Below are 27098 nucleotides of genomic sequence, written 5' to 3'. Positions count from 1 at the left end.
TTGGGTTTATGGGTGGGTTTGAACATGTTTATGAGTAATCTGGTGAGAAACGCCAGACTACTCAAACATGTTTGAACTTGCTTATGGCTTTAAATGTACGTTGCAGAGAAAGTGTAAAATGATAATATCACTAGATATTGTGAAACTACTAAATAAACAATAAAACAACAGTGAAAAAAGAGTTTCCAAAGATGGCCACAGGAAACACAAAAGAAAAAAAGAGAAATAATGACAGGTTGCCATCAGAAGGGATACATAAAATTACATGATCAGGGGAAAACTACTGAAGGTCTTGGGAACACAACCAGGTCTTCAGTTGCATTCCTTTTTTAAAAAAAGTCTGCACACAGACATTTTATCAAAACAATATATACTTTATTTCTTTTGACATGAAAATGTCAGATTTCAAAAACCTTTATGTCAGAAAACTAAAGATTTTAAAAATTATATTCAGATACCTCAAGTCAAAATGTTTATGTAAACAAACAAAATGTATTTAGTGAACGACACTAAAGATTTTCATGTAGGCACAATTATACTCCTCTGGAAAGCACTGTAATGAGCTAGGCTGAAATAATTTCAGAATGGATCTTAGTTCTGGGGGTTTTCCATAATGCAAATGGAAAATCAAGATATTTTCCTAAAGTGATCAGATTCTTTTAATATTCTCACATTTCCAAATTTATCTAGTGGAAAAGTGGCATAACTAACATGCATGTAGCCTGTAACTACAGTCTGAATTAGATATTTGATCAAGTAATTAAGTACAATACAAAACATATAGATACTCTCTAACCAATCTTGGTGGGGGGGAGATAAATAAATTCTGGATCAAATACTTGGCTTGGCTTTTTTCTGATCTGTGCTCTGGTACATATTTTATGTCATTAGGAATGTACAATATATAATATAGAATATTATATAATATATAATATAGAATATAATATCAATATAGAATCTTGAGGTTTCCAAAAATGCACAAAACATGGAATAAATTCTCTCTGCATGCCCATTTATTTCACTGACCACAAGGAGATACTGATCAAGGCTATGAAAGCTGGCAAGGGTGAGACATGACGTTCACCCACAGATGTCACTGAGCACAAAGAGACCTAGAGCCCTAATTGAAAATCCACCTTTTAAATTAGTAGCAACCAAACATCTAAAATGGGTCTGAAGCCCCATTTTTGTACTTTCATACAAACAGCAATTCAAATGCATCCCATTAAAGATGAATGGGGATTTACGGTAATTATGTCCTACAGTATTAAAAAGGAAGGGGAATTAAGTATGTGTGTTGGCTTTTAGTTACAGGGTATTTGTGTCACTAGCAAGATGCATTATTTAGGTAATTGGGGTGGGGAATGTGTAGTCCTTCAGGTGTTGTTCAACTACAGCTCTCAACATCCTTCATCATTAGCTACACTAGCTTTGGGCTGATGAGAAGTACAATCCACCAGCACCTGGAAGACCACACATTTCTCCTCCCCGAAATACTCCATCAAGCTTCTATGTAACATTTCCATGAGTCATTTCAATGAGACTGATAGAAATAATTCCTAGTGGACCAAGTACCCAAATAAAACGCTGGATGCAACTTACTTACAGATGCAATACCATTCCTTGACAAAGCTCTTTAAGGCTGGGTAATGTTACTTTAAAGATACTCCTACTTTGTGACTTAGAATCACTTTCCATTTCACAAAACAGCAGAGAGGAAAGAAGCCAAGGAAAATACAGAAAGAAAAACAAATCAACAAAAGCAAAAAAACAACCCAAACTGTTCACATTATAGTCAGCATGTGAAGAATTAAAATATAAGTACATGTAGAAAAAGAGCAGGTGACTTCAAAACAGTGTTTTCAAATTGTAACTTATCTAGCCTAACCAATCAAATTATTCTTTTCAAAAATGCTCCAGGAACAGGATGATCCATAGTAGACGTTAACTACCAAGATTCAAATAGTCAAAGAGTTCTAGTGCACTGGTTCTTAACCTTGGGTTACTCAGGAGTTTTGGACTGCAACTCCCAGAAGCTTTCACCACCAGCTGTGCTGACTGGGGTTTCTGGGACTTGCAGTTCAAAAGCATCTGAGTAACAAAGGTTAAGAACCACTGTTCTAGTGGAATCTCTCAACCCAAGCACAGAAGTTCAAAACATACTGATTGATACTCAAAACTGATAATTAACAAAACTTGTCTTCACTGAAAATAGTAGGAAAAATATAACTAAAGATTGTTTTTAAGAAAACAATAAAAATATTTATATAAGGATCCAGATTTCATGAAAGATTTTTTTTAATGAATACACAGTTCTTTGCTAGTATGTAATGCCTGAAGAGTGCTTTTTTCTTGTTGACATTTGCTGGGTGAAAGAACTTTGGGAATAAAATGAAAACATTATATGAAGTTGATGCTTTGAGGAAGGTCATGATTGCCTACACCAAGCTAACTGTAAATTCATTTTCTGAGTGTGTATTTTAAACACAGTAAAAGTATAAAATACTATTTATGAAAATTAATTACACTTAAATATATAATTCAGTTATTTAGCAAAGCCGCAGTCTTCCAAACAGCATTATAATCATCACTGAAGTTCATATTCTGCCAAAGAGAAGAAACACCTGAAAACATAATTATTACATTGGCTTTTCTGTCCCATCAGGAAACTCCACAGCTGCTGTTTTTGTCTCTTCAAGTACCCTCCTGGGCTGATCATGTAAGTTTTCTGAAGATGTTTCTGGTCAGCTCTTTTTGCAGTTGGTGGTGACTTAAAGATTACCATTCTGTTGCTCATTTTCTCCATTGAACAGTGTTGTCCTCGTCACTCTGCAAGGCTGAAGCCTCCATGTTGTCTAGTAAAGTATGATGAGCTTCATAATCATGGAGAGGTAACATTGCCTCTCTTTTAATGGAAGACGCCAACTGTCTCCATGTGATCATGACATTACTGAATACATGTAGAAAGAAAATGCCAATAATGATGGTAGAAAATCCACTCAAAGTCCCAATGATGTCACCAAGCTCCATGCTATTCCATTCCTTAAAGAGGATGGCAGAGCAGACCACCACTGTAGTTGTGAAGCACACATAATAAATAGGTGTCACTAGAGATGTATTAAATACATCCAGCGATTTATTGAGATAAATAATCTGAGTACTGACAGACAGCACCAAAACCATGCCCAAAATATAAACCAAGGGATGTCGGAAAACTGGCCTTTGTTGTAGCATGTCTTTAATAGCAATACCCAGCCCCTTGACAGAGGAGACTGAAAATGCACCAATCACCGAACAAATAGAGATGTAGACCAGGATATTTGTCTGGCCTAGTTTCGGAGCAACAGCAAAAATGAGCACCAGCAAGGCCACAATTATAATTGCAGAAAATCCAATGAATACTGTTGAGAGAAATAGAAAAAAAGAAGAATTACACCATGTGAATTGAGCCATAATCAAATCACCATTCTTTTTGCTATCCTCTCCATCACCCTTTCCACCACCTTACTGCCATCTGTTTTTCTGATTTGCTATGTATTAACTTTTTTAATCGCATTTTTAATTTTTTTCTCTCTCCTTATATTGTTTTTAGCCACCCAGAGTGGCCTGGTTGCCAGATGGTGCAGGATATAAATTCAATAAATAAATACGTAAACAAACAAACAAACAAATCACAATTTGTTTACCTCAGGGGGTTCGACCCAGAGACTCATGTGGATTTATGCTTAGAAAGTTCTTTCATTCACAGAATGACAGAGGAAAGAAGCAATTTTAATTGATTCCCACTTTGAGTCCTGAAAATTATTCCAAGTGTGCTCAAGCAAACTGTAGCTACCAGTAAAAATCCACCTTTCCCCTTTTTTACAAGTGACGTCCTCTGCTGTATTACATCTCTTTTTCAGGAACAGAATTCCTCCTTCTGGCTTTGGAATGCTATTACAGAGAATATAGTTGCATAAACTATATTCCCTGATATTATAGTGGCTTGAGAATGGTAAGGAAGTCCTATACACACAGTATAAGCTATTAATAAGGAAGAGTGATGTGATTTGAGGAGCTTCCTCTTTTGTATCTTGCAGTGGCAGCTATATACATTCAAGAGATTGACTTCAAAAATAATATATTTCAGAATCATACATGGTTTTACATTCATATTTTGATGTAATAAGTCCATAAAGCTGTTCACAAGTAAACATTCTGCAGCAGAGTTAACTTTTTAAAAGGAGGATGGACTGCCTTTTTATAATCACAAAATTATTCGGCATAAGTGCTGTTCCCTTTTTCCTCACTAGGGTGGTTTCCTACTATGTGTGGTAGAATTTTACCTGACTATGAAAACTTGATTATGAAAACTATGAAAACAAATTACAGTTCAAACAATTTGCTCCACAATCCACAGCAGGAGACAGCTGATTGGAAATATTCACAGTTATCACAATTGTGCACAAATCAACAGGCAATTTGTTTGGCTGCCTCCTATGTCCTTCTGAACTTCCTATATGATGCTAGAAAATTCCTTCAGCATTTTGATTTGTCTAAATAATACCTGAAATCTTAATTCTTGTATCCAGCATAACTGCTTTTTCAGAAGGCTCTGCTACATTCAACTACCAGAGGAAGGCATCAGCTGCAAGGGAAGCCACCCTTTTCAAAGAGGGAAAGCTACCCTGAAGGTGATTACAGCCTCCTTTCCTGATATTTCAGCTTCATTCCCCACCACCAAATTAAATATTTTACTCATTTTATAAGTGCAGGCAGAGGAAACAGTATGCAGAAAGCAATTCACTGCAGTTACCCATAAGCAGAAAATCTGTGCTTGGTTTCTGATGTTCCAATTAGATTATAATGGCAAATTCATGATGGAGCGTTTAAAAAAATATGTGTTCTGCATACATAACTTTCAGCTGTGGGGAAACAGAAGAGGAAGCTCAGCACTAGATCATATGCTTCTTCATATGCTCACCCAAAAGATCTCACACAGAAGAGCCGTGAAAAGCCTCTATGACCAACACTTTGCACAGCACATGCTTTAATGAGCCAAAGATCTGTTCTGGCAGACTTCAAAAAGTGCCTCAGAAATAGAGAAAGTCACCATGTGACTCCATCCCCTTTTATTTCAGGACAATGAAATAAATTGTTTGCACACGGTAATTAAATGGGGAGAGTACACAAGAAATGTCAAGGTTTATTGACTGACTAGATTAACTCCTTGATCTCAGCACCAACAGGCATTTCCTGCATCTGCCTGTAAGGCAGAAGAGGACACAGGAGGGCCTGCTTATAGTAGGCCACAAACAAGATCTAAGGTCAGAACAAAGCTGCCAGGACACCACATGACATTTCTTCATACCTTCCTTCTGAATTCTGGCTAGTGATACAGAGAAGAGACATACTGACATCTGGCAGGAAGTCTACAATGGGTGGGTAACAGTGGTGGGTTTGGGGGCCATTTTGACCCAGCATGAACCTGCTGTGGGCTGCAGTCCTGCTGGACATTTACTTTTACTCCATCCAAACTGGACATAACCAGAAGTTCACTTCTCAGTTTGAAGCCCCACACTACAACAAGGTTTGCTTTAGAGAAGAATTTATTTAAATTATTTTGCCCTACCTTTCTCTTTAAATGGCCCAAAGCAGTTTACATCATTAAAAGATAATATTTAAAAGCTAAACACAGTTAAGTATACAAATATTTTTGAAAGGATCAAACAAATACCATAAAAATGTTAAACATACAGTATTGAACACCAAAACACATTCAAAGAAACAAAGTACAACAGTACATTTAAAAACCCCTCTCAGACATCCAGTCACTAAGGAAAAGCCTGCCTGAAGAGAAATATCTTCATCTGCTTGTGGAAGGACAGCAAAGATGGGTCCAACCTGGCCTCCTGTGAGAGGGAGTGCCAGAGTCCCGGAGACTTCCAGGAACAGCAAGTGTCCTTTCTGCGGTATATAAATTACATTTTCTTGGAGAGGTAGGAAGACCAGGAGGGTCCAGGGCTTGCAAAAATGGGGAGATCTACACATTGCCCAACCATGATCTAAAGTCTGGATCACATAAGGCTCCAAATGAATACACAGTGTGAGAACATGGCTCCACTGACCAAACGGACATAGCCATCTAATCTCCAAGTCCATAAAATTTCTCCTAATGGATGAAACTTTGCAATGGTGGCGGGAGTCTTTGCTCTCTAGATGTTTTAGACGTCAACTTCCATAATTCCTTACCATCACCTATGGTGGGTGAGGTTGATAGAAGGTGAAGTCCAACTCATCTGAGGCCCTAGAATTTGGCAGGCCCTCTGCAGCAGGCCATGTATGAGCAAAGTAGTACATGTACCGTTCCAAAGCCATTTGTTTGGTGAATGAACAGATTCAGAAATATCTCCAAGCTAAAACCAATTACATGGTACCTGTGTTCCACAGCTGCCTCAGCTGTAACCATAAAACAGCAACCATACTATTTCCTGATTTACATCTAAGAGAGACCTGACTGGCAAATTCTATTTTGCCAAGAACATTTGGACTTTATATCTAATTTAATTTAAGATTACCTTCCCTGGCAAAATTCATCTTGCCATGAACTTTTGGACTTCTTAAGTTCTTCCCACTAGGACAAATCTGATGAAGTGGTTTTTGATCTATGAAAACTCATGTATAACTTTTTTAGTGACTAAAAAGTAGTGACTATTTTTGCATTTGTATTTAATTTCAAAGTAGTTACCAGAATTACATACCTGGATCTTTTAACTTAATTTCCATTTCATCCAGCGATGTAATTTCCTCCTCTTCAGGAGCATGAATTACCATCACAGTAGACCCCAAAATGCTTAAAATGCAGCCCAGCTTCCCATGGATATTAAGTTTTTCATTGAAAAAATAGGAAGAGAGCACTGAACTGTATGGATTTTTAAAGAAAGGAGGTCATAACATTTCAGACACAACAAATCTCAAAAATTAAATCCAGACTCACCAGCATTAATAAGAACCACAGGAAATACTAGAGGCATGTATATTTGTGTTTTGGGACTGCAACTATTAGTGGTTTTCAACCAGCATACATACACATAGACATCTTAAAGAATATTACAGTCAGTTATGAGAGTATATCTATAGTTAGGACTAAATCTAAAAACTGGCAACTACATAATGTCGAGGGTAACACAGGAAAGCTTGGTAGGAAATAATCTCTCTTCAGAAGGCAATTATCTTTTTTTTCCCTTTTGCCAGCCAGCTCTGATTCAGTGGCATTGCTTTTCTCCATTTTCAACCCTATGTGACTGCCTGATTTGATGCAAAAGTATACTGTACTCATAATGGTGTCAACCAAACAGATTTTTAAATTTTCTGGGCATAATGTGGAAAGTCACGTAAACTGTCTTGAACATTATAAGGAAGGCACATAATTTCTGCATGAAAATGTCTACTTGCTTCGGTGACTTTTAGGTAGCTAATAATATGCTTTTCTGAGAAGAAATCGAGAATTAATATATGAAAGAAGAGCCCATTTTTGGGTGCACAACTTTGCACAATGAGGGGGTTGAGTGTGCTAGGGAAGTTGAGAGCAGTGTCAAGCAGCTAGACTTTATTATGGGCCTTGATTCTAAGCAGGGTCATTCAAGGTAGAATGGTCAAAGCTCAGGCACTTGCCTAAGGCCAGAAAAAGATGCCAGAGATAGATGATGAGTTGAAAGCATGTTAATGTTGCTACTGAGATAGCCTTTCGGGGCTTATGAAATCAGATTTCAGATTTTTTTTTTTTTGCACTTTAAGTTCTTCACACTGGTACAAGCTTGATGAAGTGGTGTTTGGTCCATGAAAGTTCACATACTCTAGATGATTTTTAGTGGTCTATAAAGATATTACCTATTCTTGCATTTAGATTTCAGAGGAAGCCCATGCTTACACTGCAGCTGTTTTGCAGAATACTGAAGGCGGGAGAGGCTTGTGCTGTGATGCTCACATTAGTTAAGAATTTCTCTCTTCCAGCCACAGACTGTCTCTTAATATTTTTTCCTAGCCTAAAATATTCCACCTTATTAAAAAAATGAATAGCAAAAGAAAAGTAATAATGGTCATGGGGTGGAGGAATACTTCAGGGGCAGCTCCTGGCAGCAGCAATAGTGGAAGGTAGCACTCAAAGAGGATCTTTCATTAAAAACAGCAGTAACACTCAAGTTGTGTTAGAACTCCACAGAAGGCAATGTTAAATCTCTTCTGACTATTAACAGCTTGAAAACTTTACAATCCAAAATATAGTGCTGGAAGACTCCCAGGAAGGCACTTGACTAATCTTTGAGGAAGAGTAAAGGATAAGTACAAGTAGCACTGTCACTAATGAAGCGGCTGAAGTCAAAAGGACATCTAGTTATCAATATGCACAATACATATAACTGAAGCAAGGGGTATAAGAACATGAGCTAGATTGACCCAGTAATGCTGCCAACCAAAGGCATAGGGTCCCCCCCCCCTTTATATTATTTTGAGAGAATGCATAAAAGTATCCAACAAAGCTGCTCCCATATGGGTTAGCCTGTGAAACAAGCTGAGAACCTGTTTGAAGGGTGAGAGCTGTGAGACAGAGATTTATTTCATAACATAAAATGGGAGCCGGCTCTTTCACAACCCATCATCTGACTTCAGCCATAGAATCTGTAGTATAATGCAAAAACAAATTCGTACTAACCTTAAAAGAACACTCAGTGCACCCAGCGGGGTTACCAAAGTTGCCGGCGCAAAGGCATAGGCGGCAAAGTTAGCTGCTTCTCCTATTCCCACTGGTTTTAAAAAAAGCAGTTAGAAGTTAGTAGAAAACCAGCACTGCCGATACTTTTTAAATATAATTGCAGCCATTTCATTTAAGGCTGCAGAAATAGTCACTTATGCTAGTCAATGTATAGGCAGGGTCTTTCAGACAATGAGATCAAATACCACCACCAGCTGTGTGTACTGAAAATGTACATACATTTGGAATTATGGAAATTATTTACTCAGGTAAAGGAGACGATACTCCATGAAAGCTTACGGTATAACGGCTGAAATCCAATAGTAAGTTGCAACTAGAGTAGTCCCACAGAATCAGTGTGGATGTAGGAAGTCAACTTTTCTTTAAGTTCCAGTGAGTCAATGGCCCTTCTCTAGTTATGGCTTAATCGCTACTGGATTTCAGCCATGAAATGAGTTAGTCAGTAAACATCAGCAAGCCCCTTTGTGCTTTTAAATACAGAGAAAGAATTGCTTTAGTACTTACTTAAAAGCAGCCCTGCCCACCACAGCCATTCCTTCAGATATGAATATCCACCCTGTCCTGAAAAATATAACAATTATTTTTAATTTATATAATGTAGGAAGACTTGCAACATCTATGAAATAACCCCTGCTGTTCTATTTTATTTTTTTCAAAGGGGGTTGATAGATCACCCATATTCAGTACTACTCACTGTTGCCTGTTGCCCTGCAAAGAGCAGAACCAACACTTGCCTTAATATCCTAACATGGTCTTGGATAGAATCTTAACATTGCTAAGCTGTAAAATACACTTAAACAAATATACAACCCACATTTTGGGACTCGATCATTCCAAATTACAATTTTAAGGTGAGTGTTTTGTTTTGAAACAACACTATTTCTTACCAGCTCTAGTGCATCCCTTTTCAGCCAACTGCAAAAGCCCCTTCTTTTTTAGTATAAAGCTGAAACCAATGAAGATGCTGGACCCGATGGCCAAGACCACACCTACATATAGCCTGTATGTGTTTCTTAGGGGAATGGAAAAACTCGGCTCAGTTTCATTGAGATATTTGCTGGAATAAGCAAAGAAAGACGCTTGTAGCTCAGACATATTGAGAATCTGACACCAGGCATAATGAGAGTTGGAGCAAATCAAGGGAAATACCTCGCCTGCAAGAAGAAAGGAAAAAAAAACTTTATTGACACATATCAAGCCACCTATTCAAATGCTCCAAAGAAAGTATGTGTAAATCTATGACAAATTACACTTTGTTCCCCACTCCAGTTTTTAATAGCTTATCAGAAACCTTTCAGTTCAAATAATAATGAATTTCAAATAAGAGACAAATATAAACCAAAGGGAATATTACTTGACAGGTATTGATGGAAAACAATATTCTAATTAACCATGAAAACCTCTGCTTATATCTCCACCCTCTCACCTTGAGGGATGATAATGAGCCGAAGATTTTTTCCCATTTTTAAAATTTAGTTGGACAATAAAAGAAAAAAGTTACAAATTGCCAGAGGTGTTTGAAGAAGACCACCCAAAGGTTCCTGGCTGACAGGAGCAGCTTCTGTTTTACAGAAGAGCTATTTGACTAATATTGCTTGGGAGTCAGCTTGTACTGTCACTTCTTGCAAGCATGACACCTTCCCACTTGCTAATGTATATTTTTGTGAACAAAATGAAATATCCAGAATACTCTTCCATGAGAAAACTATGTAAAACCATACATAGAACTACTATTTAGGGAGGTATGAGACACTTTGGAATAAATATAATGAAGGGCAGTATATAAAATGAATTAAACAAAACACAATACAGATTTTTCCTCTTCACACATCCTTTCCCAATAGAAATAATACAGTCTACTTTTAAGAGTCATCCTTGGAATAATACCTCATACTGAATCTGACTACCAGTCCATCTTGGCTACTAAGATGAATAAGCAATTCCTCTGATTATGCTGTTTTAACTTCCACAAGGTGATTTTCTTACAGCATATAGTTTGTTGATCAGTCTTCCAAATCAAACCTATGTTTACTTTCCAATAACCAATCACAAAATATAAAGACAAGGAAAAGGAGGTACTATAGGAAAGAGATATCTTCCCCACTTGAAGAAGCACCTCTTCTAAATACAAGTTAAGCATTTTCAACATTTTGAAAGCAAATGCTGAAAACAACGCAAGACAAACAGCTCATCTGGGATGGAAGGAATCGGAAGGCTCTGAAGCATATTCCCTGGAAAATCAGAAACAAAAGGGAAATGTATGATAAACAAACTACTTTCTTAAGAGCCAATTCAATTACTTATACACTAGATGGTTAGTTCCAGAAGGCTTATCATTTGTTTATCTAACACAAAGATATAGCAATTCGACCATGAAGGCTGAACAGTTTTTAGATGAATTAGGAGGCAAAGAAAATGACTCAGAAGTGGAAGAAGAGCAAATAAAGAAAACCCCAGAACTGGAGGGAGAGGAAAAGCAATCACAGGAAGAAGAATCTAAATCAGAGGATGAATTGGCGGGGTGGGGGCAGCAGCGTTTAAAAAAATGAAAAGTTTTATGACTACAAGGAAGGAGGAGCGAGAGAGATATAAAGATAGCAAAAAAGTAAATATGTCTAAGGGCATGTGGAAATTATGTTCAATAAATGTCAATGGTCTGAATTCCCCTGAAAAAAGAAAGTACGGTATTCTACCATTTGCAGAAACTAGGGAGGGATATAATCTGTCTTCAAGAAACACACTTGAAACAGGAAGATGCAAAATTAATTGAAAACAAAAAAACTGGGAATTCTATTTTCAGCATCAGATAAGGGGAAAAAGAAGAAAAGGGTAGCAAACTATATTAAGGAGAGACTCCAACCAAAATTTATTTACACCTCGGAAGATGGAAGAATAGTTTAGTTATTTGGTCTTTCTCTTTCCCTTCTGCATTCAACTTTTCCTAGCACTATTGTAAAGTACATATCTCTCCTACTCTAGCCATGCTGCACTGGCTGCCCATCCGTTTCTGCATTGACTTCAAAGTGTTAATACTTACATATAAAGCCCTAAACGGTTTAGGACCTCGATACTTGGCAGAACGCTTACTCCCAACTAATTCTACCCGTGTCACCCGCGTGACCCAGGAGGTGAGGCTGAGGAGCCTGATGCCGAGGGAAGCCTGGAAGGAAAGAACTAGAAACCGGGCCTTCTCGGCGGTGGCTCCTCGCCTCTGGAATAACCTACCTCCGGAGATTTGCGCTGCACCCTCGCTGGGTACTTTTAAGAACCAACTAAAAACGTGGATGTATAGGCAGGCCTTCCCTTCTAGTTAATTCCTGTCCTCTTTCCTTTTTTATTCTTTTTCTCTTTATTTGATTTATTTTGTGTTTTTCTCATCTTGCTGAATCATTTAATTAATTAATTATTATAAATTTTTCTTGAACTTATTATCCTTTATATTGTAAGCCGCCTAGAGTGGTCGAAATGACTAGATAGGCGGGGTATAAATAAATAAATAAATAAATAAATAAATAAATAAATAAATAAATAAAGAAAGAAAGAAAGAAAGAAAGAAAGAAAGAAAGAAAGAAAGAAAGAAAGAAAGAAAGAAAGGTAATAACCAGCACTTTGAACTGAGTCCAGAACCAGACAGCTAGTGAAAATGGCTGTAAAAGGAAAATCATATGTCCTCTCTAACAAGCCCCATTCTGCAATCTGGCTGCAGCATTTTGGACCAGCTGAAGGTTCAGAATAGCCTTCAGAGGCGGCCTCACATACCCTGTGTTACAATAATCAGATAAGGCACATGTCATCAAATCAGGCAGCTTCGGAATGAGCATAGCCAGCATACTACCTGTATCTGTACAACTGCATCCCTGTCATGACTGAAGCCTAGGAATTTAGCCTAGAAAGATACGTACTATAGTTGATAGGACTGAAAGCCACCAAGAGGTCCAGCAGGGGGACCCCTAACCTTGTTTACAAAATACAGGTAGGTCTTTCCCCAAAGCAACAAACACCATATTTGTTCCATGACCAGACCTGAAAGATAATCCATCTCATGCAGGAACCCCTGGAGCTGCGAGGCCATCACATATTCCAGCCAATCCCTAATATTGCGTATTTGGACAAATATGCAATATTAGGGATTGGCTTATAATGATCAAATATGCCAGGCTTCATGGATGGCTTTTAAAGAGGATTGTTTGTAGTGCAGAAGCCTATTTCTCAGGTTTTGGTTACTGAAGAATAATCAATGTGAAGTCATTTAATAGTAATTTAATTCCATCTGAGTAATGCAGAAGGAAAACGTGTGCAGAAACCCCGTAACATTGTCTTCTCTGTTTGCAGAGCCTCCTGCTTTGTCAAGCCAAAACTTGAGGGAAAAGAGGAAACAGAGTCTAGGAGCACTGGTCTGCCTGAAGATGTAGAAAAGTTAAACAAAGAAAATACCCTGTTTACCCCCCCTCCCCCGTCTATGAACTCCTTCATGTTGGTTCTAATCATCAGTAACATGTGCTGGTGCTCTTTTTCAATAGGAAGGCCATTGCTGGGAGTACAGCTTATTTAGTTCCATTCAAAGTGACCTGCAAGTAACTACTGTACACACTGACTAGGGTCTCAGAGATCAATAGACAGATTGCAGTATGTACCTTTGTAGATGAAAACTTCTCATACCGGAAAGTGTGGTGGGCAAACATTCATGGAAGCTGATATAATCCTCAACTAACATGGCTGATAACCTGCTTTTAATCTGCATACAAGGAAGAAAAGGGAGAGGTATGGGAGGAGAATGAAGCAAACACCAGGGCAATTGCTTGGTGTTTACATCCTTCAGACGGCTGTGGAGTTTTAACAGACAGGACTGCAGGTACAGTCAGAAAGGCGTTTCTGTTCAATACGAGACTATCTGGTTTTTCCGTGCTACTTTTCTCTCAACTGCTAGAGAGGAGCAGCAATGATACAGCAACAATACTCCAAACATGCACACATGGGGTTTCTCAACAGAAGACCGTCATCCAATTCAAAGGAGATGTTTTTGTAGAGCAACAACTGTGGTTATCCCACATCAGGAACAACACACGCATATTGTGCCAACCACTAGAATAATAAACTTCAAACTGGTCCTGCCAGTGCCCTAAACAGGTGCTCATGTGTTGCCACTAAAATAGCAACAGCCAGCATATGATTGCCTAGTGCCTACAGTAGCTCTTCGTTCCTGGGTAATTCCCTGGCAAAGCAAAACGAATATCACATACTGTAATAGCTGACAAACATTTCACAAGTCCAAGCTCTTAGGGAAAAACAAAAGGTATTACAGGAACAGCAATCCCAGTTTGGAAACAGCACCTTTTTAGACAGTAATTCCCAAGTAATTTTCCCAAGCTTTTCATAACCTGCTCCCAAATGTCGTTTTACAGAGGCTATCAAACAGGTAGGGAAGGCAGCGGTCTTTGGGAACCATTCAAACCCTGTGGCCAAGAATCATCCCACAGCTTGTCTCAAATGCCAGTAAGGCTGCCACCTTTTCACCAGATGGAGATTTTAATCACAATTTCTACAACAGGCCGAAACTCAACAGGTACAGCTTCCCCCATCCCGCACGTCCAGCAGAGGGAGGGTTTGCCCACCGCAACTGGAAGGCACAAATGGCCTGCTAGAGAGTTTGGCAACCTGAAATGCACGGAACGTGCACCTTTGGGAGGACGTGAGCGCCTGCGAGCAGGTCAAGAGAGCGGGCTGCCTCTGACCCGAATGAGGCGCCATCCATTTAGGACGGGTGTTTCTTTTCGCGAAAGATACAGCTTCCCATATAAGGCAAAGCCCGGACACCTGCCCTGTTTCGATAGCGGGCATTTCCCACGTCTCTCTCTGCAGAAAAATAAGCGCCAACCAAGGGGAAGTGGAAGCGGGGAGGGGAAACCCAGCAGACCAGTAACAGACCTTCGCTGCATGTCTCCCGGCGCGGCACCACTTTCTCCCCCATGACAGAGCCGCGGATTTATAAGCTGTTGCGCGCAATTTTATCTTCAGGCGGCCCTGAGAACAACGACCAGGTTTCCTGACTCCGAGCAACCCTCCGCCCGCCCCTTTCGCCTTCCACGCCGCACAACTTTGGGTGCCTCTCCCTCGCCAATCAAGGCGGGCCAATCCCAGCTTAGGGGCGAGTGTGGAAAGGCGGCTCCGCGGCGTTCCCGAGCGCCTGCCCTTTACGTCAGCCCACTGGCCCAACAAAGGTGGCTGAGGGGAGAAGGGGCTTCGCACACGCTCCAGTTCCTTTTTTCCTTCCAGAGCTGATGGTGAGGAAATGTCGCCTCATTTCCACCTATCCATTCTTAAATGTCTGAGGAAAAGATTCGCTGAGGCGCTGTTGACTGTGAAAGTCGTTGCCCCAAACCAGTCCCCCTTGCAATGTTTGAGGGCAGTCCTGGCTACTGTTAGGGTCTCTTCTGGTTTTAGAGTAGGAATTTAAACCAAGATCTCCTGAAACATTCGTCAACATTCAAATAACCCACACTGGCTTTTTTTTTTTTTTTTTTTTTGGCCCATGCAGTAATTCACATTCTTGGGATACCATATATTCTTGGACTATAACTTCTAGAATCCCCAAGTTAGGGAATCACTGAATGAAGATTTATCACCTCAAGAAAAAAATAATCTTAAAACTGCAGATATAGAAGGGACCCTTTGGATCACTGACTCCAACCCTTGTCAAAGAGGCACAGTGGGGAATTGAGCTTCAACCTTCTGCCTCCACATAAACCACTGAGCTATCCAACAGTTCCAATGAAGACGGTCAAGACTGGAAGTATGTACTGTATTTGGTATAAGCTTGGATGGGCTGCAACCCAGTCCAGACTATATCCAAAGGGATGAGCTGCAGTCCATGAATGGTTTTGCCAAATAAAACGTATTAGTCTTCCATATGTCACTAGACTCTTCCTTGTTTCTATGTGTGACTGTTTTTAGGGAGGCATGGAACAAATTAGCTGGAATCTTATATCACCTAACCTTGGAATATCGGTTGGTTGTTGTGGGTTTTTCGGGCTCTTTTGCCGTGTTCTGAAGGTTGTTCTTTCTAACGTTTCGCCAGTCTCTGTGGCTGGCATCTTCATCTTGGAATATAGGCTTTCAGTTTGCACTAATGATCAGAATTAAGCAAATATTCATCTCATTTGAAAATATAAATAATATGCATTACAATTGAAACTGTACACTATACTTGTCTATGTTTAGAAAGTGGGAAAACCCCTCTTTAGCACCCATAAGTTGTTTTGAATACAAATAGGTGGCTAACTTATCTTGGGGGGCAATGAAATTCAGCAATTTCATACAAGGATTTCATTACACCATCATTAATTCAAAAGTTATATAATATGACACTCTATCCAGTATATCAAACTGGCTCTTCATTTCTCTTCATTCCCCTTTATAATTTCTAAGATACCTCAAAGAGGAGACTTTTAACTTTTTTTGTGAGTAATGATTTTCTCTACCACATTAGAAACTTCATTGTGGAACTCAAAAGCCTGTTCACAAAACAATCACATTGGGATATATATGCCTATTCTGCCACAATTCCTTCTGCAAAAATTGCTGAAAAATTCCTAATATACTTAAGTCAAACAGACTTTAAAATAATTTAAATGGTGCTTCAATTTCAGGTGCTGTTCTCACACTTTGGCAGAAACAGATTCTTCTTAATCCCAAAGTAACAGTATTATTGACAGTTAAGTTTTCTTTCTGTAGTTATTGAAAAAGGCATACAAACAGGAGCTAGTAAAGCAGACTTGGCAGCTCTGACAGTACTATGTAAACAATAATCATAATATTCTGCCATAGTGTATGCTTTCTGATAGACAGCTCCTAGTACTACCAATCACAAAACATTCAGAATGTTTCAAGACCGGAGGCTCTCCACATTAAGAATTAGAAAACACTGTGCAGCTATTCTGCCTTTTTCTCCTATACAGCATTTCCACATTAAAAAAAGAGAGAGGATGACAGTAGAGGTGGAGGAACAGCAGAAGGTGATGATTGGAGAACAATATTATCGGAAGCCCTGAAAAACTGCTCTGTGTTTTTCATGTGCAATGGATTTTCTGTGGTAAGGTATTTCCAAAGGGGTAGCCGTGTTTGTCTGTTGCCATGTTAAGTCTGTTGTCGGTCTCCATGGTGGTTTGCGTAAGGGAGGAGAGGGAAGGAGGGAGGGGCAGCTGGCCATACACAAAACTGTTGCTGATAGCCATAACAGCTTTGCATTATGTGAACCAATTTATACATGCCATGTGCCGAGAAACCATTATTACAATTCAAACCTTTATTGATAGAGTTGAATATAATAATGTATTGCAATTCAAGGGTCTCAGTCTGAACATCTGCCCATCTGTCTAATCTCCCTTTGAAGTTCCTTTGCTCCACTTTGAAGTCAGTGACAGAGTGTTATGGGAAGCTGAAGTGTTCTGCCACTGATTTGGGTGTATTGAATGTTGTATATTGTATATTGCCATTTCTGATGTAATATTTCTATCTATTCATATGTTTGTACAGAGATTGTTGCAACTGCCCTTTGCAGAATTCAAAATGGCATTGCCGAGCTGAGTTTAGCATATACAGTACAGTGTTACATTCAAAGATGAGCATGTAAATGAACCACTGATGTTGTGAATTGGGTCTGGTAATGGTGTTGTCAGAATAGATGTAGAGATAAAACTGATATTTGAATCTGTAGCAGGGTCTTGTCCCTGTGTTTGCAAAATGGTATGTGGCCTTTTGTTAATGAGTAGATGTTTAAGATGGTGTTGGTTGTCTGTAAACCAGCAAAGGCTTATATCATCAAAAGCATGTAAGAGAGCCACATATAGATTGCAGCTCACCAATGATGTGTCTGAGTGGTATCAGCCAGAAGTGTAGTGACAAGCAGAGCTGTTCTGTAATTTTCTGTTTTAGTAGATTGCTTCTGTTTTCTAGTAAATTGTTTTGGGGTACATCTGAGAGCTCTGAGAGACAGACAGCGTGGTGTATTAGATACAATGTCAGATTACAGTTCAGGACACCTGGGTTTAAATCCCACTCTGCCCTAGAAACTGGTGGCAGTGGTAAACCACATATTAAACATTTCATATACTTTGAAAACCTCCTTAGGAGCGCTGTTAATCATAAGCAATTTGACATCACAACAACAAACCTTTCTGAATCATGTTAATAAATATTCAAAGTTCAACAGGATTGTCTGTGGTTCCAGCACAATGGAACAACATAGTCACCTCTTTGGAATTAGGAATCTTTATTGCTTGTCAGTGTGGAGAAACATCAAAGGTAAATGTCTTACTTGCATCTTACTTGTTTCTAGATGTGTTTTCCTAATGGCCAGTATTAATAATGTAACTGTCAGTGTTAGTGCTTTTTGCATTTAAATTAGCTCCAACCTCACTGATAACATCTCACCCCAAATCATGCACATTAGGCATTACAGCTTATCATAGATAAAAGCAAAGAGAGTCCTACTGCATCATTAAAATTGAATTTATTATAACATGAGTTTTTGATTAATTCAGCCCACCTACACATATCCTTGTGGTATAATGGCTATGCTGGCTGGGGGATTTTTGGAGCTGTTGTCCATAGCAATAACTCTCCCAAGCTTCTGACTTTACTTGGTAGACCACCTGCATGGTTTTACTTTCTTTAGATCTCCCCACCCCTATCCCCTCTTTCTGTAGGGCCAGCTGCCATCAATGTTTCGTGAAGTCACAGATTCCTGTCAAGCAGTTTATTCTCTTTTTCAAATTCAGATTTTCTTTTCCTTTAAAACATTAAGTACTTCTATATACTGAGAGATTTTCCTTGGGTACATAAACACCACTATCTTATTTCTGCATATCCAAGTTCTGCTTCCAAACTAATAGCCAACTAACCTCCTGAAATACATGGAACCTAGAACAAAATATTGCAGTGTTGATATCGGTGAAGATTCTCAGTTATCCAGGTGAGGTTAACTGGAAGCTGAGTCGTGGCAACCGGAGTCATGGCGACTGCAGAATTGGGCTTTTCACTCACCCCCAGTCTCTTGCCCACCTAAAGAGCCTATTCACACCAGGGGAAGTGAAACCAATGTAGAAGATATATCAGGAGTCTTCCACCAACTCTCCTCAGACTGAGGAAGTTAACCTGGATGAGTAGCGAAACATTTCAGCCTAATAAGAAAGAAGGCCAGTTGCTATGACTCAGCTTCCAGATTGCAATGTAGAATGTTCCTGTTCAGAATTCTAACTAGTCAGCTATTCCCCTTTTCATGACACTCCACTCTGTTTCTCCTATCTCCCCTGCAATGTTTTTTTTTCATTCCTCCAAACGAGTTAGCTAGCATTTTGTGGCTAAAAAGCATATTTAGTCCTTTCCAGTCCCTCTGTTCTAGCTTCCTCTGCATAACAATTGTTTATACTTCTGCAAACTTTGGGTTGCACCAAGACCACTGATACTTTCCTTCTGTGTATATATTATGCTGTTCGGGCCATCTAAAGGAAAATGCAAATGGATCTGGCCCTTGCTTGAGGGCGGTACCACCAATGGTGGAAGCAGTCACATGACTAGGGGCTGTCTGCTTCCACCTGGGTTGCTCATTAGCATTTTCAGGGTTTGTATAAACTTGATCTCACAGCTACTGTTACCCTACCAGTATGTTACAACATCCAAATACGTGATAGACCAGGCCACCTGCATTTGTCCCTAGAGCCATCCGATACTGGATGCCAAATCTGAGACCAATAACAGTAGGAGGCAACAAAGGAATACATGAGGTTCCCTGTGAATGTAATACCATATGCAGTAATGGTGTGATGTCATATCATTGCAATATTAGGCTCCCATGTGACCAACCTTTCCCCCCCTCCTCTTAAAGAATCCAGTCTCTCTGAGTGAATGTAAGGCATCTCTTCCTTCCTTTCTGTTTTTCTTTTTCTCTTCCTCTACTTTCTTCACCACCTCCACATACACTTTGTAAAGGCTTCTCGTCCAAGATAAGCGAAACCACATTTTCCTCTCCCATCATCAGTGTACTCTCTGCAGGAAAGGAGATGGGAGGGCTAAGAAAAAAGAAGCTGAGTTTGTTTGCTTTGTACATGCACATGGATGGACATTTCCAAAATAAATGGGAAGACAAGACAGAGCCTATGATGACTGCCAATCACATGAAGGTGTGTAGTTGACACTGGGGAAAAATGCACACCATTTGAATGCCTAACAATTGCAATGTTAGGTGAAGAAAGATAGCATGGTCAAGCAAACAAAGAGGGTGGTGTGCATTAATTTACTAATGCAAGGAAAAGTTGAAGGAAGACCAAACATGAGACAATTTGACTTAATACAAAAAGGCACAGCTTTTAGTTTGAAAGACCTAAGCAGGGCTGGTCGCACTCTTGGATGGCCTGTTGACAGGGGCAATACGCCCTTGTTGGTCCTCCTTGATATCTCAGCCACCTTTGATACCGTCGACCATAGTATCCTCCTGGGGAGGCTCTCCAAGTTGGGAATCGGTGGCCTGGTGCTTGCCTGGCTCTGATCCTTCTTGGAGGACAGTCCCCAGAGAGTACAGCTTGGGGAGAGTGTTTCAGCCTCATGGAGCCTCAATTGTGGGGTGCCGCATCTCCCCAATGCTGTTAATATCTATATGAGGCTGCTGGGTGGGGTCATCAGGGAGTGTGGGGTATCGTGTCACGAGTACGCTGATGACACGCAGCTCTACATCTCCTTTTCACCTACTTCTGTGGATGCCGTTCTGTCTCTTCAGCGCTGTCTGGAGACTGTACTGCAATGGATGCAGCTGAATGGGTTGAGGCTGAACCCGGACAAGAAGGATGCCCTGAGGGTGGGTGGTCCCTCCATTAGCAGTTTGAGTGACTCCCTTTCTTTTGGGGGGACGACTCTCACCACAAAGAGTGAGGTTCGCAGCTTGGGGATACATCTGGACCCAGCGCTTACCATGGAAACCCAGGTGACATCCATGGCCTGCTCCGCCTATTTTCATCTATGGCGGATTTCCCAGCTGCAACCATATCTTGATGGGGGGGGGCTCACTACTCTTGTCCATGCACTCGTAATCTCGACATTAGACCATTGTAACATGCTCTGTATGGGGCTGCCTTTGAGGTTGATGCAGAAACTTCAAATAGTGCAGAATGCGGCAGCCAGGCTTCTTAGTGGGGTGAGGAAATATCAGCATATCTCCCCTACCCTGGCTGCTTTGTATTGGTTGCCCATTTGTTTCCGCATTGACTTCAAAGTGCTAATGATGACGTATAAAGCCCTAAACAGTTTGGGACCTCGATATTTGGCAGATCATCTTCTCCCACCAAGATCTACCCGAATCACCCGGCATAGCCAGCAGGAATGGCTGAAGGGCTTAACACCGAGAGAGGCCTGGAAAGAAAGAACAAGAAACCGGGCCTTCTCGGCAGTGGCCCCTTGGCTATGGAACAGCCCCCCAACAGAAATCCGTCTGGCATCCTCGCTGGGTGTTTTTAAAAGCCGTTTAAAAACTTGGCTATTTAGGCAGGCCTTCCCTCCAATTAACTGATCTTTATTCTTTGTCTTTTAAAAATTATTTCATCTTGGCAATTATTTAAATAAGTGTTAAAATTATGATGTTTTAAATGATTTTATGATATTTGTTATACTGTGACGTTTTTATTATGTGTGTAAGCCGCCCCGAGTAGACTTTGTCTAGTGGGGTGGGGTAAAAATCTAATAAAAGTAAAGTAAAAGTAACACATAACATACAGAAGAATATTTAGAGACTGAGGGTGCAATCAGATAGCTGCAAAGGTGTACACGTGATCACATCAGAAAGGGTCACTGTCTTGGGAGCAATCTCCCTCAAAGTGATCCTTACGTCTGCCAGGGAATCCTTCCAACCAGGCCCCCCAAAATAGAAGCCTTACAGGTGGACCAAAAAAAATCCAGCCTGGGCATGGATCAGGGTCAGGCTGGAGAGCATTTCCCCATATGTTGTGTGATCACTGGGAAATAGGTTACACTCAACAGTTCCACAAGCGGTTCAAATGTGATCTATTTTGCTGTGTTATCACCTTCTGAATTGACTGATATTATGTAAGAGTATCCTTTATTTAAATGGCAATTAACACAACCCAGATCTTTCTGGATCCTGGCCTACAATTTTTTGGGACAAAAAAGAATACCTGTTTAGGTGGTTAACATGAACACTGAAAGAACCTGCAAATGCTGAAAGAGTGGACGAGAGAATGTTAGCAGCAACTTTGAAATCTTGGCTTCAATACATGAACAGGTGTGTGGGAAATCCCAGTTTAGACTTTCGAAGGCTGATTTTATTTTCATTCTGCTTGTACACCACCCATGACCATGCCCAGTGCTGATTCCAATTAAATCCATTTATAATCTTGTGGTTGTCATAGAGTTTTACATGTTTACTCCTGGTTATCTGATAGAAACTCAGATCTAGTTTTTCTGGTTTAAGATTCATTATGAAACAGAGAAATTAATTTGCTACTGGTTTGACTTCATAAAGACCCCATACTTCTTAGAACTCCTAATAGCAATATACCTATCAATCTTTATTTTGATTTATGTAATTCAAAATGTTGATATACTAGTTTGCTGTATGGTCCTACATAGCATTTCTGTTCCAAAAGTCTTAAGGCAGAATTGCTAGGCTGCCCATAAATACATACTCTGTTCTTCTCAAACTAATGTTTAAATGAGAGGCATGGCAGCTAAGGCCTCTCCCATCTGTTCCTTCCTTGAAGCGTCATCTGTTTTCCCCTATACAGTACTTGCTACATCAAGCAAGATTCCAGGTGTGTTGCACAGCACATGAGGCAGACAGTGGAATAACTATGCACATGCTTTAGCTGATCTTTACATGTCTATTCAGTAAATCTCATTCAGTTTAATGGGGCTTCTTCTGAAGGAATATGTTAACAGAGATGTTAACATTGCTATTCATTCAGCCTGTGGCAGTTTTGTAATTGGTGCCAGATTACAAAACCCTTTATTCCTTCTCAAACCAGTGCTGTTTCTCTACTCCTTCTCCTCCTCTTTCTCAAGCCCCAGTGCTCATTTGTGCTAGACCGCAGCAGCTGCACATAGATTGGAAAAAACCCTTAGTCCTCTCTACCTGAAAATGTTTTTCTCTCTGACTTCCTCCCTTTTCTCCACACATTCTTTCTCCCACTGCCTGTAGAAGTTGGGAAGAGCAGTTTTCCTTTTCCTTCACCTTAGAGCCCATTTAGACCAGTGGGCGATAATGCCCCCCAGGGGGCGATTTCATTTTTCAGGGGGGCGGTAGAATGAAAAGGGGCGACGTGGGGGCGCTGGAGCAGAAGGGGGGCGGTAGGGGGGCACTGGAGCAAGCCAAACCTATGAAGATGGCTGCAGCCTTTTTACAGTGTGCATGAATATATATTTTCCTCCAATTTTAATTTAGTTTCAGAATTTTTGTCTTGAAATTTTTAGTTCCTGCATTTGTTTTTATGCCCTTTTAATATTTCTTTTTGCGTCTTAAAATTCACTTGCAACTAAATTATTAAATGTTACTTTTTGGGGGGCATTTCATTTTCTTGGAATTTAATTTTGTTTTCAGGGGTCATTGGATTTAAGTGTCTTAAATAAATAAATAAATAAATAAATAAATAAATAAATAAATAAATAAATAAATAACCGCGGGGAGGGGGGGGCGATGATAACTTCCTCAATGGCTCAAGGGGGCGTTTCTTTCAAAAAGGTTAAGAACCACTGATTTAGACCATACCTCTCTAAATTCCTCTCTACACTCATACAAGGCATCAGGAGCTTCTTTTCTCTGTGTTAGGGTTACTGTATTCTGGAGCCATATCTGTGTAATATGAAAATTAAGTATCAAAACAAACAGATCCATGACTCATTTTCTTGACCATGTTTCTTACAAAAGGCTCCTTTGCCTTTAACAGCTGCAGGAGATATGTACAGTGGACCCTCTACTTACGGAATTAATCCGTATTGGAACGGTGGCTGCAGGTCGAAAAGTCTGTAGGTCGAGTCTCCATTGCCCTACAATGCATTGAAAACGGATTAATCCTGTAACTGGCCGTTTTTGTTCCATTTTTGTTCTATTTTGGCTTTTTTCTGGTCTGTAGGTCGATTCTCCGGCTGCAAGTTGAACCTAAATTTTGCAGCCAGAGAAGTCTGTAAGTCGAAAAGTCTGTAAGTCGAGCTGTCTGTACATCGAGGGTCCACTGTACAGCAATGGATTAGATAGAGCTCTCCCAGGAATAGGGATTCCACAAACTTTGGAATCCTATTTAGAGCACTCAAACCAGCATTTCCAAAATTTGTAAGAAATGTCACTTCCTCACACCCAAAAAAGAGTTTGAAGTGCTCATTTCAGTATAGGGAAAGTTGTCAGACCCAGAGATATGTAAGATGTCCACTGTAGCTGAGTTCCAGGTATGAAAGTCCAAAGAATTACAACATACCCAAGGTTCACTCAGGTTGTTCAACCAACTGAACCACCACCACCAGTTAGAAACCTTATTTCAGAGTAGGGGGAGTTTCTAGACTAAAGCCCTGGTCACATGAAGGGAATGTTCTCTAGTTATACCCCAGTTAGTTCATTGCTTTTTTTTCCTGGTCACACAATGCAGTCAAAATCAAGACATTTTTCCCGGCCAGTAGTATAACTGCAGAATATTTCCCCATTACCAGGAGGGTTGTGTTATTTTGTACCTTTGTTGTACCAATGCATTCCTTATCAGGACTACCTGTGTGCACAACCTGCTCCGCTTCTTTTCAGAATCAAAGCCAGGAAAGTGACCACCATTACTGTGGCATGCATTTTTTTAAAAATATGTGCTCAATACATCAATATGTTGGTACTAGGTTGTGGCTGATACATTGTTATGTCACCAGGGGAGTTCCGCCATTACATTACTAGCAAGTAATATTTTATTTTATTCTATGGGAAAATACATTGAAACATTGGTATGCCAATGTCACTGGTGGGAGGGGTGGTTGCCTGTACTGCTGTGTGATATCCCAGGTTTATTGTGTGCAATGTATTTCTACAGGAGCAGCTAGTGCAACAGACACTTTCCTAAAGAGAACCCACTTCTCAATCAATATTCTTTCTAATTCCCATCCACTCCTGTGTGCTAGTCCACCCGCCTGCTTTGGGATCCATTGTGATCGGAACAAAAGGGGCTGGAAACTATTGCTTAAAAAATTAATAAATCAAGGGCCTAAATTGCCCCTTGAAGCAAGAGAGAAAATAAACCGGTACCATGATGTACTGTAGCTGGCCAAAGAGATTCAAATAGGAGAAAATAAACCAATACTGTACTGCTAAAACTTATTGGGATGTTTGTCCCGGGATTTAAACCACGTGACCACAATTCAGAACAACAGAGGTATGGAAAGTATTGGAAGGACTATAAAACATTTCCATCGTGTGACCAGAGCCTCATAGAGCTATCCTGTACCTCCCCCAGAAAGAGTGTTTGCACATCAATGAAGAAAGGGTTGCAAAACCATTTCAAGGTGGATGAAGTAAAATGCATTAACAACATCCTCTGGGACAATTCAGTATAGAGTATCAAATTACCAAATTGCAACTAAAGTAATTCTTCTGTCTCCACCCCATCTAAAAACATGGGAACAATCATACCATTCTGATTCAGAATTAGGGTTGCTTAAGCATTACTGGCCTAATGTAGGAAAAATACTTGTGTCCTCGAAACAAACTTATAAAATGCAAAACAATATTATTAGTAATAATTCTAGATAATAATACCAAGCATCATTATTGCTAATGATTCTAGAGCAGTTCTATCTGTATGTTTCTGAGGTCCTCTCAGAGTCTTCTACTTTTTTGGTGCAGGGAGAATTACTCTGGTTTCGATTGTTTCCAGCATGTGTGAGCACTGGAAAGCAAAGTTTCTAGTTGGAATTTGACAACATTGTGAAGTGGCTTAATAAGTGAGCCACTTCAGGATATTGGCAACTTAATCACTTCCTCTGCTCCTTGGTAGAGGCATGGGGGAAGTAAAATTTTACCTTTGACAGTATAGAACTCCCCCATCCACCTAGACTGTTCCCTCGTTATATCCTCCATCCAACCAAGTGCTGGAACATTGGGATCATCTAAGGATAGCTGTTTCCCCACTAAAAACCTATATTGGCCCTCAAAGCTTCAGAGGATACAGACCACTTGACATGTAATGTCCCACTCTTCTCTGCCCAGGGGGGCAGCCACACCATTGGAAGTCTCTACAGTGCCAAATTATTGAGTGCCCTTTGCTGCTCCAGCACTCTTTCAAACAGGTAGAAAGTGGAGTTCCATTAAGTTGCCGCGTCCTGGATTAGGTGGTCCAGAGGCAATCCCAGTTTTTCTTGCCTCTGCTGCAATAACTCACTCCCCTAGACAAAGTAGTGAAAATGCCCTCCCACCTTTTTGGGCTCCTGAATTATATTTGGTATACATGTGTCTTCCATACCCTGCGCCCCTCCAAGCTCCATCCGGGTAATCTAGAAGACAGTCTGTGTACACATTATTGGTGCTATAGTAGATGCTGGTGATACAATGCAAATTCTATATTCATCCCATACAGTTAAAATTATACTTCTAATCTAATTTCTCCCCTTAGGATATAGCTGTTGCTCATTTTCATGAACCAATAATGCCTTTAAGACTATATGCAATCCTAATTGTCCAGGTTTCCAACACCATATATTCCCTTCCACATGTAGCCTTTCCTACATAGCCAGAAATACCTATGCATTCTAATATTTACTTATATGTGAAACTGTTTATCTTCCATCTTTCCTTCAGGCTTGTAAAACCTGTTTTTTAATTCTACTTTTTTATAGCCACATTTTTCAATATTTTGTATTTGTATAGAAAGTATTGTGAGGTTAGGAATAAGAAAAGAAATTTAGTTTTTTATCTGAGAAGAATTGGTATGATGAACTTTAGTGTATTTGGGGGTATTTTTGTTACCTGTTGTGCTCTGTCTTGGTATCTGGTGGGTGTGTTCTGTTTTGAGTTAGGATGAGGTGCTTCACACTTGTCCCTAGCAGATGGTCACCTTCTGTACAAGGGCATGCCCTCTTCCCCTGACCTGGCCCTTATTTGTGCTTACCTTACTTTGCCATCAGAACCTTGCCTTCATCACACTGCAGCTAAAACCTACTATTTCCTGTTTAATCTGAGTACATTCGTACATCTCCAATGAAAGTCAACTCTTATTTTCTCTCCTTGGCATTGAGTGTTTGTGCTGCCATGACAACATGTTAGTAAAACAGTGTGAAAAGCATGACAGATCCGAGGGACATGGCTAAAGATGTCAGTGACAGGTTC

At 40.0% G+C, this 27098-nt stretch overlaps 2 protein-coding genes across 3 annotated transcripts in view; one reads left to right on the top strand and one right to left on the bottom strand.

The window, feature by feature from the left end:
* Positions 1-353: 353 nt before the first annotated feature.
* On the bottom strand, positions 354-14879 carry NIPAL1 (NIPA like domain containing 1). Of its 2 annotated transcripts, none has more exons than XM_020789656.3 (6): positions 14675-14879; positions 9637-9903; positions 9254-9310; positions 8690-8780; positions 6741-6901; positions 354-3401 (listed from the first exon to the last, which is right to left on the bottom strand). In XM_020789656.3, the coding sequence occupies exons 1-6, from the start codon at positions 14715-14717 to the stop codon at positions 2794-2796; spliced, it is 1227 nt and encodes a 408-aa protein (XP_020645315.3). In that variant the 5' UTR covers positions 14718-14879; the 3' UTR covers positions 354-2793. The 2 variants fall into 2 exon arrangements, with proteins under 2 accessions (XP_020645315.3, XP_072857391.2); XM_073001290.2 differs by lacking the exon at positions 14675-14879 and adding an exon at positions 10637-10738 and having other exon boundaries at positions 1692-3401.
* Positions 14880-16615: 1736 nt separating this feature from the next.
* CNGA1 (cyclic nucleotide gated channel subunit alpha 1) overlaps positions 16616-27098 on the top strand; it is a 36624-nt gene continuing 26141 nt past the window's right edge. The window contains exon 1 of the mRNA XM_073001300.2: positions 16616-16838. The gene's annotated coding sequence lies outside the window, so the exon portion shown is untranslated. The remainder of the gene's footprint in view (positions 16839-27098) is intronic.

The sequence above is a fragment of the Pogona vitticeps genome, chromosome 5 (genome assembly GCF_051106095.1).
Source record: "Pogona vitticeps strain Pit_001003342236 chromosome 5, PviZW2.1, whole genome shotgun sequence".
NCBI lineage: Eukaryota > Metazoa > Chordata > Lepidosauria > Squamata > Agamidae > Pogona > Pogona vitticeps.
The sequence above is the reverse complement of the archived record's forward strand: the minus strand, read 5'-3'. Positions and strand labels throughout refer to the sequence as shown.

Coding starts and splice junctions, on each gene's coding strand:
- NIPAL1 (XM_020789656.3), bottom strand. CDS start 14,717: ATGGGGGAGAAAGTGGTGCCGCGCCGGGAGACATGCAGCGAAG. Junction 9,904..14,674: donor CCGGGAGACATGCAGCGAAG/GTCTGTTACTGG, acceptor TTCTTCTTGCAG/GCGAGGTATTTCCCTTGATT. Junction 3,402..6,740: donor AATTAAGTTAAAAGATCCAG/GTATGTAATTCT, acceptor TTCTCTCAACAG/TATTCATTGGATTTTCTGCA.